Source organism: Mytilus galloprovincialis, chromosome 9 (genome assembly GCF_965363235.1).
Source record: "Mytilus galloprovincialis chromosome 9, xbMytGall1.hap1.1, whole genome shotgun sequence".
NCBI lineage: Eukaryota > Metazoa > Mollusca > Bivalvia > Mytilida > Mytilidae > Mytilus > Mytilus galloprovincialis.
The window spans coordinates 76984646-76999956 of record NC_134846.1 but is presented as its reverse complement, the minus strand read 5'-3'; the positions used below and the strand labels follow the sequence as shown (position 1 = coordinate 76999956).

The 15311-nt window shown below is 30.8% G+C and overlaps 1 protein-coding gene across 4 annotated transcripts in view; it reads right to left on the bottom strand.

The window, feature by feature from the left end:
• Positions 1–33: 33 nt before the first annotated feature.
• The window catches only part of LOC143045992 (transmembrane channel-like protein 7), a 40339-nt gene continuing 25061 nt past the window's right edge, over positions 34–15311 (bottom strand). For all 4 annotated transcript variants that reach the window (XM_076218904.1, XM_076218905.1, XM_076218902.1 and 1 more), the window contains 14 exons: positions 15045–15114; positions 13536–13617; positions 10977–11245; positions 9426–9574; positions 8093–8243; positions 7244–7405; positions 6732–6898; positions 5829–5937; positions 5120–5217; positions 4767–4874; positions 4232–4307; positions 3615–3745; positions 1559–1714; positions 34–151 (listed from right to left, as the gene is read on the bottom strand). In XM_076218904.1, coding sequence (XP_076075019.1) covers positions 49–151; positions 1559–1714; positions 3615–3745; positions 4232–4307; positions 4767–4874; positions 5120–5217; positions 5829–5937; positions 6732–6898; positions 7244–7405; positions 8093–8243; positions 9426–9574; positions 10977–11245; positions 13536–13617; positions 15045–15114 — 1831 coding nt within the window. In that variant the 3' untranslated portion in view covers positions 34–48. The remainder of the gene's footprint in view (positions 152–1558; positions 1715–3614; positions 3746–4231; positions 4308–4766; positions 4875–5119; positions 5218–5828; positions 5938–6731; positions 6899–7243; positions 7406–8092; positions 8244–9425; positions 9575–10976; positions 11246–13535; positions 13618–15044; positions 15115–15311) is intronic.

Genomic DNA, 15311 nt, shown 5'->3' with positions numbered 1-15311 from the left:
AACAATACTTATCTAGTTAGAAAATTAGATCGATATCTACTGTTCGATTTAAGTAAATAGGAAGATACTTGCCATTACAAGTTGTTCTTTCATCACTTCTGCTCTTTCATTATGGGCTTTACCTCTCACATATAGGTAATATATCGTCAAACTGCAGGAAGAAAAAAAACATCAAGATTATATATATTCACAGAAAATGTGGCTTGATCGGACGATAACACTCTCGAGACACTGATTTTTATCAGTGGTATTTATCTCTATTTGAAAGCTGTAAAAACATATTATGTATCATCATAGAGAATATGGTTTGATATCCTAATATGACTCAAATCGGGTTACTCAAATATAATTTGTAAACAAAAATGTATCTATCCAGTAACATTGAACATGTTTAAATTTTTAGGAATTGACTAATCTTACCCATTTGAGTTGATTTGAATTTAATTTATTGACTTTTTTCTGTATGCAAAGAAGAATATAGTGTGTGCAAAATGCGATACTTTACGTGAGGAATCAACATCACGATGAGCTATTTAACGATTGCGAAGTTTGAGAAAAAAATGAATTGTATAATACAATACGCTGTATGTGAAATATTGCATATGATATAGATATTTAAAAAGATAAGAGTGAACGATATCAAAGAAACCATAGGGTCTTAATAAAAACATATCAATCGTTTATGAAAGATGCATTAATTGATTCCGTCAAATGTTATCAATTTGTATACAATAATTTTGGGGCCCTTTATAGCTTGTTATTCGGTGTGAGCCAAGGCTCTGTGTGTGTTGAAGGCCGTACATCGACCTATATTGGTTTAACTTTTTTTAAATTGTTATTTGGATGGAGAGTTGTCTCATAAGCACTCACACCACATCTTCCTATATCTAAATTACCGGTATAAACGTATAAGAAAACAACATATTTGTAAGAAATTACCCAAGATTCATGATAGTGACCCAATTTTGACATCGTGTGTGCACCTCATGCAAAAACTTATGTGACACAAAATATCAAATTTTTATCTATTCGAATAAAAAAAAAAATAATTGATAGAAATATGTATCAATTTTATTATTATCCAATGATATAAATATATAATGTTGTTTGATAAATATTTTACAATTTCTACTACTCCATGATGCAAATTTATACAACTTCAACAAAAAATAGTGTATTAGTATGAAAGCAATATCCCACTTGAAATAGATTGTTCGTCATAAAAGTGAAAATTTACATAATGGAGATAGTATGGCTTATAAAATATTGAACAAATTTCTATAACTATTATTAATAGTAACTTATTGTTTTAGATTTCCTTTAATTATTTATATTTTGCAATCTTATAAGTGAACTATTTTTGTTCTCCTATGAATAATATTGGCAATTATTTAAATAGTAAACGTTTACAGCAAATTATCAGCTACGGATAATTATTGACTTAACATACCAACAGTTATATTATTAGAGATACATAATTTATAGTGATAATTTTAAGTATCAGTGTAAATTACACGCAATTGATAATGAGATACATATTTTTTTTGGTTGAACTCACCATAGGATTGTCAATATGGACACGATCATTGAAGTAGAAGTAAGAATATCAATAGCAGTCTTCAATCCATCTGGGAAGTTACTAATAGTAGTGTCTACAGAAACACTCATATCACTGTAGATTCTGAAAGGCCCACATCCTTTTGATGGTGTGATCCTGTAATTCATCAAAATTATAATAATGTAAACAACAAGACCAACAATGAAAACAAAAACTTTATCAATGTCTTTAAAACTCAATGCAATAAAGTGCCTTACGCCTCTTCAGACCAAAATGAAAATTGGAGAAAAGACTCCATACATACAACTTCGGTTTATTAGCATTTTGAAATAACTTCATTATGTTATGCATGAATACAGTTGAAGCATGGGACATACATAAAGAAATTTTATTTCTGTTTGGTCTACTTTTATTAAGCCACCTTAGCTACCCTTCTCAAATGAGCATAAGCTGTCAAATTTCTGTTCACCGATATGACTCAAATTCCCATATTCGACTTATATCTTACTTAAACGTTTATCCAAAATCAATTTTAAAGTTTAAATATAAACATTTATGATATACTACGAACAGCTGTATAAATACTGTTGCCTTAATAATGCATGATATACTGCGATCAGCTTTATAATACTGTTGCCTTAATAATGCATGAACTCGATATTGTGTATCAGTATTTCGTGTATTTTTTTTTAGCCTAGACACCATCTACTTAACCATTGAGGTTACCTGTCGAAGACTGCCGACGGTCACATTATCCGATATAAAAAGAGTCTGTCACAACCGGATTTATTAACATTTATTTGTGTCCTGGAAATATCACAAGAACCAGATTAACTGATGAACGGTGAAAGTGAAAATCGTCAATATCAAATTTGACCTCCATTTTGTCATCAGTATCAACATATTAAAATTTGAAAAGCTTAGGTTGAATGGTTAATGAGTAAATGCAACAACATGAATGGAAACGCCATTTTGTTTTATCTTTCAAGAACCATAACTCCTGAACGGTAAAAGTCAAAATCGACATTATTGAACTTGACCTCCATTTTGTCATTCAGTAACAACATATTAAAATTTGAAAAGCTTTGGTTGAACAGTTCATGAGTAAATGAACGGACACGACTGGAAACGCCATTTTTCAATCTTTCAAGAACCATAACTCCTGAACGGTTAAAGTCAAAATCGTCATTATTGAACTTGACCTCCATTTTGTCATCAGTAACAACATATTAAAATTTGAAAAGCTTTGGTTGACAGTTCATGAGTAAATGCACGGACACGACTGGAAACGCCATTTTTCAATCTTTCAAGAACCATAACTCCTTAACGGTAAAAGCCAAAATCGTCATTATTGAACTTGACCTCCATTTTATCATCAGTAACAACATATTAAAATTTGAAAAGCTTTGGTTAAACAGTTCATGAGTAAATGCACGGACAACATTTAGTTGCCGCCCGCGCGACCGACCGACCGACCGCCGTACATCCCCAAATCAATAACCAACATTTTTGTCACAAAAATCCGGTTAAAAATAGATTCCATTTTATTTTTCTATGTTTGTTTGATTTATTATATTAGTTAGAACAGTACGTTTATAATCGAGTTTACTTCTATAAAAATGAGTTTTTGTAGAACTTAGCAGTCAACCAAATGGCGTACCTTCGTTTCACTTTCGACGTTGACATTCTTTTCCTTTTAATAGCTGAACACACCTAGTTCATACGTAACCTGTTTCTAGCTAAGGGGTTCAATTGAATTTCAAATGAATACGCATTATTCACTTGTTCAACAGCGATGTTTCAAATATTCACTTATAAGTGAATAATTCAACAGCGATGTTTCTTTGCTTATTTTGACAAATATGAACCATACTGGCTGATAAGAACGAACTGTCATTTCACTATTTCACTTTCATTAACGATTGAACCAAGAAAATTCATAGCTTTGTATATCTCGTAGCTAATGCCACTTTAAGAAAATAAGAACTAATGTGACAGGAAATTTACGATTAACATTGATATTACATTGAAACATCAAATAAAGAAATGTACTCACTTGACCATAGAATAACCTACTGGGAAACAGCACAAGAAAAAGGTTATCATAAGCACTATCATGAAGAAATTGTTAGATTTTGACGCCTTATAAGGCTTTTCTGGTGGTACTGTGGTATATAAAGCAGAAAACTGAAAACAGAAAAAAAGTAATACATATAAGTTCAAAAGTTTAGGTGAGATTCCTGTCAGCAATTGTTTAACCTGAAATTCTGTCCTTTATTCAAGGATGTATTTGCTGTTAAATAAGAATGAGTGCTTAAAGATGTTACAAGATTTGTGAAAATAACTTGACAGAAACGATTTGTAACAAACCTTTCTTAAATTATTTGGTGACACTATTGGTATAATTTGTTCCAACTCCCTCTGGCAAATTTGACGTAAGTTAATTTGGCCATACTTTTAATGTCCTATCTTACTTATACAAAAGAGCGCTTCTGCTGCCCGAAAAACGGAAACTATTATTTTCATTGACACAGTGTTATTCAGTATGGCAACTTTTTAATTTGTTTTTATGATAACTTGTCTCTTTTTAGCTATGCAGCTTTATTTTATCATACTAGTTCCATAAAATATTTCAAAACCTGTGATAAGTGTAATGTATATAAAAGTACATACCAATTTGAGATAAAATTGGGTAAAAGTTGAAATCATAGCTAATGCAGGCAGTAGTGGACAATATAAGAATCCGATCCTAAAAAAACAACAACAATGTCAAAATAAAACAAAATAAAAAATTGATTAGATAAGAATGCATATGACGAATTACTTCAAATAAAATTACAAAAAAAAGCCAACCAATATTTAAAATTAGCAAATAGTTTGAGTTTTGATGGTAGAAAATTATGATAAAATGGCAATTTATCTGTCACAAATGATGCCTGAAATCAATATTCAAGATAGAAATAATTCATTAGACTTAGGAATATTGCAGTTATTATCAAATAGTCTGTTTGTATGTATGTTGGCGTTTGTTTTTCTTGCACTTCGGTGTTTTGTTGTTCCGTAGTCTTTCTCTTATAGATAATGTGTTTCCCGCGTATTTTGTTTGTAACCTTGATTTGTTTTCTCTTAATCGATTTATGACTTTTGAACAGAGGTATTCTACTGTTGTCTTTCTTTATATATCCATACTTATCTGAGAATAACCTACCAACAGAGTGCTTGTGTATATACTAAGTCAAGTACACTTTTGGCAATATCGAATTCAGCAGGTCCAATCTTAGCACAAACCCCGCATGAACATTTAGTAGTACACAGCCTGAAAATATATAAAAACAGCATAATTGAGATTTAGAAAACACGAGACTCGTGCGACCCGTGAAATCATATCCCGTCTAATTGAGATGATTGTTTGATCATTAAGAAATGAAAAAAGAAAAGAACGAACCATTTGAAGGTTTGACATTTGTTTTGCTCATGACATTTTAAAAACAAAATACAAATAAAAACGTTAATCAAACTGTTTTAAAAGTTTAGTTGATCTGCATGTTGTGCTAAACTTACTTGCGTGGTAATTCATAGCAGAATATTACAATGATGTGCACCAAGAAATCCAACACTACCAATTTATATAATGTTTGGCCAACATATGTTTCCCAACACTAAAAAAAAGACATATATATGATGATACAATATTTAGTTAATCATTGAAGATGGTCCAACGTTACAGTAGTTACTACTCATCCTCAACACCACCAATGTTGTCGTTAAACAATCTATATAGTTAATTGCAATTTACTATTGTTATGATTGAGTTAAAGGTTTTGTTTTAATTTTGTGCTTTTATGTAAATATGAAGGTCCTCAGTTCTAAAAGGCTAATGCTCGTGGACTGCCTTTCCACGAGGTTATCTTCAGCTCATTAGTTAATATGCGATACTGACATTATTTGAAAATATGCCTTTCAAAAATTAAAATTACATGTTGATAAATTAAGAAGGAATTAAGAAACCTAGGTTCAAACATCTCAGGCAAATGTGACTTAGATGTAATTTGCTATTCCTTTGGGCCCTTTTTGGTCATTTATATCTACTATTGTGACTACATATTTTTACATAACTGGCTTTCAAATATTAATGTTTGAGCGTTCCTGGTGGAGTTTAATATAGAAAAGCGCTTTAGAAGCATGCTTCTACATACACCATGTTTTAATTTTTAATTCACATTAATCTACAAATTAGACATGAAAGAATGAAAAGTAAATATATACTTACATAAATTGTTGAACAAACATTACAGTTAGCTGTTTTCGTTGAACAGCTTATTTGGATATATAATGAAATCATCAATACAGTAAGTGATGCCAACTTAAGGAACACAGTTCTGTCAACAAAAGGAATGAAAATAGAATTTAATGCATTAAAAAAATATAAAACTTATAATCAATAAACATCAAAAAGGGTGGATTTTTCCTTAGAAAAACTAATATTGTGAATGTGATGGTTTTAACAAATGATCCCCTGGTTGTGAAGGAAGATACAGAAATGCAATAGAACTTGCTGCTTCTGGCACATATGTAAACCAATGTCCTCGCAGATCGTTTGAGATATCATGGATTCATTCATATTAATTGTTAGAATATCAATTTTCATTAGTTTTGAAGGTAAATGAAAGCTCAATTAACAGTAATTTTGAAGGTAAATGAATGATCAATTAACCATACTCGACGAAAAAATATGTGTTTAGTAAATTTGAGACGTAAATGACGAAATCACAACTCTCAAAACGGTTTTTATTTTACATAACGAAAATTGATGCAAACGAAAGTTAACGAATCCACAGGATATGATATTTGATTGTGGCTTTTTCTTCGAATACAAAAAGTAAAATAACGAAATTACCGAAAATTTTATACGAAAGGTTCCAAAACAGTCAAACTTTTAGTGACTTTTCATATGTTTACCATATGTTATGTTTTACTATACTGTGAGCTATTAAAATGTTTTCGTTGGCGTCATTGTTAGATATAATTGTACGATTGCCTTGAATTTTTTAAGCCAAACTCACATCTCATAAATTATTTTGAACTGTACACTTTACAAAAGGTATCAAATGATTTTATAAATGATATCACATATCTTGTATTCAACAGGGTTTGTGACGGAAGTAGTATTTACCTGACTAATGTAATTTTGATGACAAATTCCGCTGTGTAATCCTCAGCTTTGACCAGTACTTCGAACAACAATGGTATTATTACATTCAGGAAAGTAATTGTCAGAGATGGCAAAAATTCTACAAGAAGAATCACCACACTCCCACTTGAGGCTTCTGTAGCAAGGTACTGTAAAATTTAAATGAATTAAAAATAGTTGTCTTAGTTCAATATTCTTTATCGTACAGTGCATGATTATCCATGTAAATTTGGCTCACTAAGTTACTTTTACTCTTTTGATAATGTAAATTGCATTAAAATATAAAATCACAAAAATACTGAACTCCGAGGAAAATTCAAAACGGAAAGTCCCTATTCAAACGGCAATATATAGTGCTATTTTTAAAACAGTCAGACAAGCTGACAGGTACAAATAGATTTCGTTCGTTCTTTTATTAAATCATTATTATAACAGTAGATAGGAAATTATAAAACAATTATTCATAACACTGTTTTTCGCATGATTTCACTTACATCAGTTGCCCATGTGTTGACATAATAGATCAAGTATCCTGCTCCACCAAGAATAGCCAGAATCAAGATGTTTATCACCACCCTGATTGTGTAGGTCTTACATTTTTGACCCGTCGTCCATTCTGATCTGGTTAACAAGTACTTCTGATGATCAAGGTTAGCCTAGTAATTATAAAATTAAAATGATTAAAATGTTCATATCCAATATCAGTAACATATCAATGACACGCCTTGGGTTTAGCCCTTAACCTTTAATAGTGTGCATTATTTAATAACATGCCTCTTTTTAAATTTTATTTGAGGTACTAGCGTAGTGTACTTTTTTGTATTCCGACCTTTACACTAAATATGTTTGAAAGATCGACAGTTTCGAAAAGAATTAGACTAAAAAAATGAAATTTCAATTTTTATAATTATATTTTATAATATAACAAAGAAATAAAGAGTAAAACAATTTAAAGTTTTTCTTTTGTTTTTCCTGTTCATCATAGTGTTCATCACATTTGTAATCGAGAGCACGTTCTGTCATAATGTTGCGTTTATTGGAAAATAGTTTCAGGAAAGCCTTGTAATTGATGTCTCTCTATTAAAATCAAGGGATCTAATGAATCATTGATGTATTGAGACATAGTGGCAACATCGCCTGCACTGTGTCCAGCGACAAATTTGTCACATCATCATGGTCAGCAAAAATTTCATCCTTTTTATATATATTTACATACGGCTGCTTGGTTTTATATGAAATATATTTTCGTTTTCCAAAGCTCTTTTGAAAAGTATTTCTTTGAACCACTTTTCACATAATCATTACAAGTTACTCTCAGGAAATGCAACATTACAACTACTTACAATTATATCATTGTAAATACTGTTTTTCTTGCCATGACCGGTATTTTCGTCATCCAAAGCATAATCCCATCCTCCAAATACCTTGTTACAATAGTCTACTTTATCCTTTTGATTATCTTGCGCTAAGTTTTCCTTGAAACTTCTAATTGTGCTGAGAAAAAAAAAAGATTTAGGTTTTTATTAATATTGACATTTCCTCGATCAGCAATCAATGCAAAATTGGTGAACATTCATTGGTAAACATTCATCGTGTTTGTTGTAAAATTCTATCAATTATTATAATGACAAATTTCCCTACAAAGTTTCCTATCTGGCTTGAGCTAAAATTATATTTGTGTACTATAGACAACGCTTGGTATAAAGATGTTGATAAATACAATACCTTCTCAAGTAAAAAAGGATCATAGAGCAACGAATTAAACACTCATTTTCTATATTGTTTTGTATAAGAATTTACAAAGTGTCATTTATAAAAATAAGTAGATGTGATATGATTGCCAATGAAACAACTCTCCATTAGTGACCAAACGACATAGAGGTTTACAACAATAGATAGATCATCGTGCAGCATTCAACCATGAGCTCAAATTCATACTGCATAATCAGCAATAAAAGGCCCCGAAACAACTAATTAAGAACAATTAAGACGAGACAAGCGACGACCTGATTTATGAACAAAGTAAAATAAAAAAGTACCGATCTCCAAGAAAATTTCGAAACGAAAAGTTCCTTAACAAATGGCAAAATCAAAAGCTCAAACACATCAAAAGAACGGAAAACAACTGTTACATTCCTGACTTGCTACACGCATTTCTTTTATAGAAATGGTGGGTAATGAAAGAAAAACAAAAATGATTTAAAGCAACAAATACGTAAAACGTGTAAGTTTGTACAATAATTTTAGAGAGTGCCTATAAAGTGTCCTGGTATGTTGTGTAGTTGTTTAACAGCAATCTGTTAATAATCTGATACTATGGATGTTGACTATCAATATCAAAAAAGAGAGTTAGAACTTAAAGTTTAACTGCAAATTTTGAGACAAGAAATCTACGACTTTTAAATTTCCTTATAGATTTTTTCACCATGCGGTAATCTCCTACTTTTGAAAGTTTCAAAATTGACAGTTCTTATTTATTTACGTTCTTTCACTCAATTGGCAAGTTGGTCTGATGTGTAGTGGTTCCTGTTCACATTTTTAGGTATTTTTTTTTATTCAGAGAAGTTATTTTTTACAAGTTAGTTACTCTACAGTACATGTAGAAGCTGCAACCACTTAGAGTGAGTTTTAAATTAACTAAAACATAGTTGCAAAAGTAGTACTTAAATAACTTACAATCTTGCCATTCGTACAAGACTAAAGAATAAAACACCAAGTACTGCCATAAAATAGGCAAAAGGCATTAAGTATTCATTAGAAGATGTAATATTGATCTCTTTTGCAGGGTACCATCCATAAAAGAGAGCTGTTTTCTCCATCCATCCCTGCAAAACAATAAAAGAAATAGCTGTTACTAGAGACAGTGACAGAGGAGCAGGTATCACCCTTTTATGCCATGGTGTAAATTGAACTGTTAATAAGTACCATGTAAATCGTATAGTAAAGAAGCAAAATGAGATTGTTATTTGATGTATGCCTTTTTGTGCTTCTTTGTTACATTAATTTGTTTTTTAAGTGATTAAGATGATAACATTATGTTCACTGCTGTTAACCAATTTTTGACATTTTTATCAATTGTGTCTGTTTGTTTTGTTCACGCATCGTTGTCAATATTATGGAATTTGATGCGACTGTCGTACAAGTGAGAGTTTTTGCTAGCTATAAAACCAGGTTCAATCCACCATTTTCTACATAAGAAAATGCATATACTATGTCAGGAATATGACAGTTTTTATCCATTCGTTTGATGTGTTTGAGCTTTTGATTTTGTCAGTTGATTAGAGACTTTTGTTTTTTGAATTTCCATCGGAGTTCAGTATTTTTGTGATTGTACTTTTTTTTATTAATTATTTATTGATGTGAATTTGTTTTTATGTAGGATTGGGCATATATAATACAGATAGAAGGGACAACATGTTAAGTATAGTTATAGTATTATCTTATTCATGAAATCAAATTAACTATAATTTAAAACCGAGATGTAAAATGTTAAAAATTTATTGAATAAATATGAGCAAATTTCATTAAGTAACTGTAGGATGTATTTTACAGAAGTATTCACTAGATAGTTGCTATGTAACTGACAAAATGTGATTATTTATCACAACTTTTGTGTTAAGTAATTAATGTGATCTTGAAAAAACTTGGGTAAACTTAGAAAATAATTGAATATACTCCGTGAACACCTCACATGTGTAGATTACATTAAAATATATAGATTAAAATGTTGCTGATCAAAACCAAATTGAATTTATTCATTTTTGTGTTGTTACGATTTGTTAAAAAAAAAACGACGGCTAATGTATGTTTCGCGTTAACAAACCCAATTAATAAACCTGAACAAATTCTTCCAGGGTTTATTCTGTTTTATTTCATGACCCATACTATTACATGCTCTATTGGCATTAAACAAGCGTTAAACAGCAATAACTTCATATCACACCAACATCTTTAACCGATTTATAGAATTGTAGATCGGTTGGATATCCTTAGAATTGAAATGTGTTTACCTTTACCGTCATCAAATAAAACATCTTTATCAAATTAATGATATGCCAGGAAGTTAAAACACTTGCAATGGCAGTGAAGGATGTTTTTTTTTCAAAAGTTTTTAAGCAGAAAATTATTGTTAAAACTTAGAGGGTCCAGGAATTATAACGATGCCGACTGTTTCTCGATGAGCAACCGACAATAAATCATACGAAAACAGTATAAAACAAATCTTACAGTTCCTTGAATGAAATCCTGGACAACTCTAGCTCCACTTGTTGAATAAACTAAACTGGTATCATACTCTGAGGTACAAGTGGCAGTATTAGTAGTGGAAACCCCTGATACACTGGTACCTGTTACGTCAGTAGTGTACGTACTTTCTGCGTTGAATACAATTGGAGGAAACACCACAAACCAAAACATTATCAAAAACAAGTAAAGGTTCAAAAAGAACATCCATTTCAAAAACACAAAGTATGACAGCACTCCTGTTCCTTGATGACCTGGAAAATACAATGTATAATTAGTGTCAGGTGTTGTTTTCGAAGTAACCCATGTGCACGATGTATGTTTTATCTTAAGACAATAATGGCTCGGTTACAGTGCAAAATTATTGGTTTAGAACGTTGATGTTAAACTTTCAGGAAGGGGCAAAAAGAAACAAAAATATTTGTCCATAGAACTCGCACTATCATCTTCATATTCATTGAGCCAATTCTGCGAAAAGAAACATAATACGTCATAATGAACAATGGGTTATGATTTTTAAGTTGGTGTGAACAATTCTTCCCAGCGGACGGATGAACGTAAACATTGGAAACAACCGTTCAACCGTTTATTTTAATATTGAAACAGTACGAAATTAAATACAATATAGTCAATAATTGAATTCATAAACAACCTCTGTGTCATTTATTAGACCTTTAAATTTACACAATAAACATATACTTTATAAAGCAGTACGTTCGATGAAAATCTGTTCAATCATGAATGGTAATATTGTGGTGATACAATACCCCACAGATTGCATTTTGATATGGAGAAAAGTTTAAATCTACCATTTGAATGCGTAATACGTATGGTGTATAACAAATAATAGTTTTCTTTGTTTTCTTTTAAAATCTTTTCAAGTTTCACATTTTATTTTGATCGTACGAATGATTGAATTGACTCAGTTCCAGGTAACAGCAAATACAAATATCCTATATTGAATATAAGTGCTCGAATATCTTGTCACGATCGGAATATATCGCGTGTTTTTATCGGTCAAGAATAAGGACAGATAGATTTAAACAAATTTGCATTTTATTCAAGTATACTCTCCTATAACAATTTCTTGTCTTTTTTATTTGCTTAACCGCTATGAGTCAATGGTCATTATATTTTATTTTAAGAAAATTAAATGAATTCATCACGAAAAGACATTTTTAATATGAAGACTCTCAAATTTGACGTCTTTTTGTAGAAAAAAAAAGTAGGGTAATAATGGTGTCAATGTGATCTAATGTGTCGAAGTAGGCATAAACAAAATAACAGTAGCACATTCGTTATCCCCAAATCGAAATGAATAAAACCCCTTATGTATAGTTATAAGTTCAAGTGAATAACTTACACAACGGATACTATTTTTTCAAACAGTACACGGTGTTACAATTATCCGTATTTCAAACCCTTCAGTTAGTGCTGACTTCTTTCTTTTGTTGATATCTATCCTGTACAATGTTAATTGTATGTCAAACAACATAGAGAGCACGTCATGGTATGACGATATTGAAAATGACCCACTAAAGCACCGATCACATTTGCCACATTGTATAGCTCGTACATATAGTGCCTTAGTTGATATAATTATCAGATGCTTACAACGCGCGCCTGGGGAACCAAATCAACGGGGTCTATTTGCAACACGCCACCGGCATTCCAAATATAACTGAAAATGGAAATGGGGAATGTTCCAAAGATACAACAATCCGACAAAAGAGAAGACAACAGCCGAAGGCCACCAATGGATCTCCAACACAGCGAGAAAATCCCGCACCCAGAGTATAATCCTGATATATCGATGAGGTTTAGAAAAGACACCTGACGTAGCAAATTATACACTTAGTATCTTTAATGCGTTTTGTCTTGAGTCTTTATGGTTTATTATGTTGGAGTCTCTTGGAAATTTGGGAAGTCAATTTTATAGCTTATTGATGACCAATAATAAAATGACCAAATGATGTCTTTTGTACGAACAGTATAGGTTAAATTGACTGCTACAGCGAATCGTGATAAAAACAGTCACTATAATTGCTTAAAATTCACTTAATTTGAACTGTGTTGGATAGTTGTCTCGTTACAGCAATCACACCACATCCTTATTTGTATATTATATCGATACAAAGGTTAAGTGAATCGTGATAGTCATAAGATCATAATGAGAAATAATTTATCCACTTGTTAAGTACAGACTCAGCATATCAAATTGTGCAGAATCTGAAGCAAACATACAATTTTTTCAAGGTTCATAGAATTAAGATTTTGTTGCGTTTGAATTTCAAAAAAACACATCAGTTTTTTTGTTGAAAAAGGTGGGGTAACAAAAAAGGCACATACCAGAGGGATTCTAAAGAAATCCCCAGTCCACTAATACAATATACAGAGAACTAAAGACTGAGCAACACGAACACAAACATAAAATTATAATACAACTCAGGTGCTCCGAAAGGATAAGCAGTTCCTGTTCTACTGTTACTCGTGTCACGTTTATTGATAAAGGACGAAGGACTAATTGTATTGTAGTTACATTACCTTCTATTCTCTTGAACCATGATCTCCATAGTTCTAGTTTATATCCAGTTTCCTTTAAACTAATTTTAAATTTTCTCCAGTTCTGAAAACAAATTAAATGACAAAATAAATAACAGAAAGTGTCTTTTAAAAAATAATAAACGAAAGTCAAGTCCTGGTATTTTGAAAAAAGTAAAAAAAAAAAAAGGGGAGCAAATACATGCCATGTCAAATATTTGCGGAAACAAAACTTAAAGACCCAATACCCAAATTGATTACTTTGAATTGATATGATGTAAAAAGAAAGGGTATTCAATGTGATCACAGTATTAATAATCCAACATGAATTAAAAGAAAATTGAGCTGTCCTCTTATCAAATATTTTCCTTCCATATTATGTTTTCTTTAAGGAAATTATGATCTTACAAAAAAAGTGTGTTTAAGTTCTTAAACGTCTTCCCATTTATTTTTAAACATTTACTCCCAGAAAGACAATGACTAAAGCTAGATACCATACTAACTGCAAGTGATCGTGTATTGTATAGTTAAATGGTGACACAGATGAACAGTATAGAAAAAGAACGTGTTGATAACCTAATACCATAATAAATAACACATAATTTACCGTATTTCTCACTTGCTGTGATAATTCAATATTAAACCATATTAGAATGTGTTCTTTTTTTATCATTATTATTATAAACACTTGAATAATATAGATAACATTACATATACAGTTTTCATTTCGTGCAGGGAATATGTATTTATTCAGATTAAATACATTTAGATGTAAATTGTAAATGTAAGTACTGCGCTTAAAATTTTGAAAACAAAAATGGCAAACATACTGAATTGTTTAGAATTTTATGCGACTACAAGTGAGAGGTTTATCTAGCTATAAAATCCACCATTTTCTGCATACGAAAATGCCTGTAGCAAGTCATGAATATGACAGTTGTTATCCGCTCGATTGATATGTTTGAGCTTTTGAATTTGCCATTTGTTGATAGACTTTCCGTGTATATTTTTTCTCGGAGTTCGGCATTTTCGTTATTTTACTAAACGATAGTTATCATCATATGTGAAAACTGATATGACTATTTTAAATTTTGTTTTATGTCAATGTTTATTGTTTGTATTTATTATACTTGGATGTATACTGTTTATTATACTTGGATGTATATTGTTTGACTTGTATGTATTATACTTGGATGTATATTGTTTGACTTGTATTTATTATACTTGGATGTATATTGTTTGACTTGTATGTATTATACTTGGATGTATATTGTTTGACTTGTATTTATTATACTTGGATGTATATTGTTTATTATACTTGGATGTATATTGTTTGACTTGTATGTATTATACTTGGATGTATATTGTTTGACTTGTATTTATTATACTTGGATGTATATTGTTTATTATACTTGGATGTATATTGTTTATTATACTTGGATGTATATTGTTTGTATGTATTATACTTGGATGTATATTATTTCCTTATATCTTATGTCTGTGTTTCCCTACCTGTTTCTGGTGATATTTCCATGCATCACATCCTTTTACTGGTTTTACAGGCTTTTCAAACAGTTTGTTTCTATAGAATAAACATTCAAATATTAGTTTTCATTTAATAAAATTCAGAACCGTAATTTAATATGAAAGGCAAAACAATCTCAGAGAGGACGTAAGAAAACATAATTATGCTGGTATTAATGTTTTTGAAAGGCACAGACTTTTTGGTCAATAGAAATCATTTGAAATGCTTCCATATGAAAAGTATTAGACTCTCGT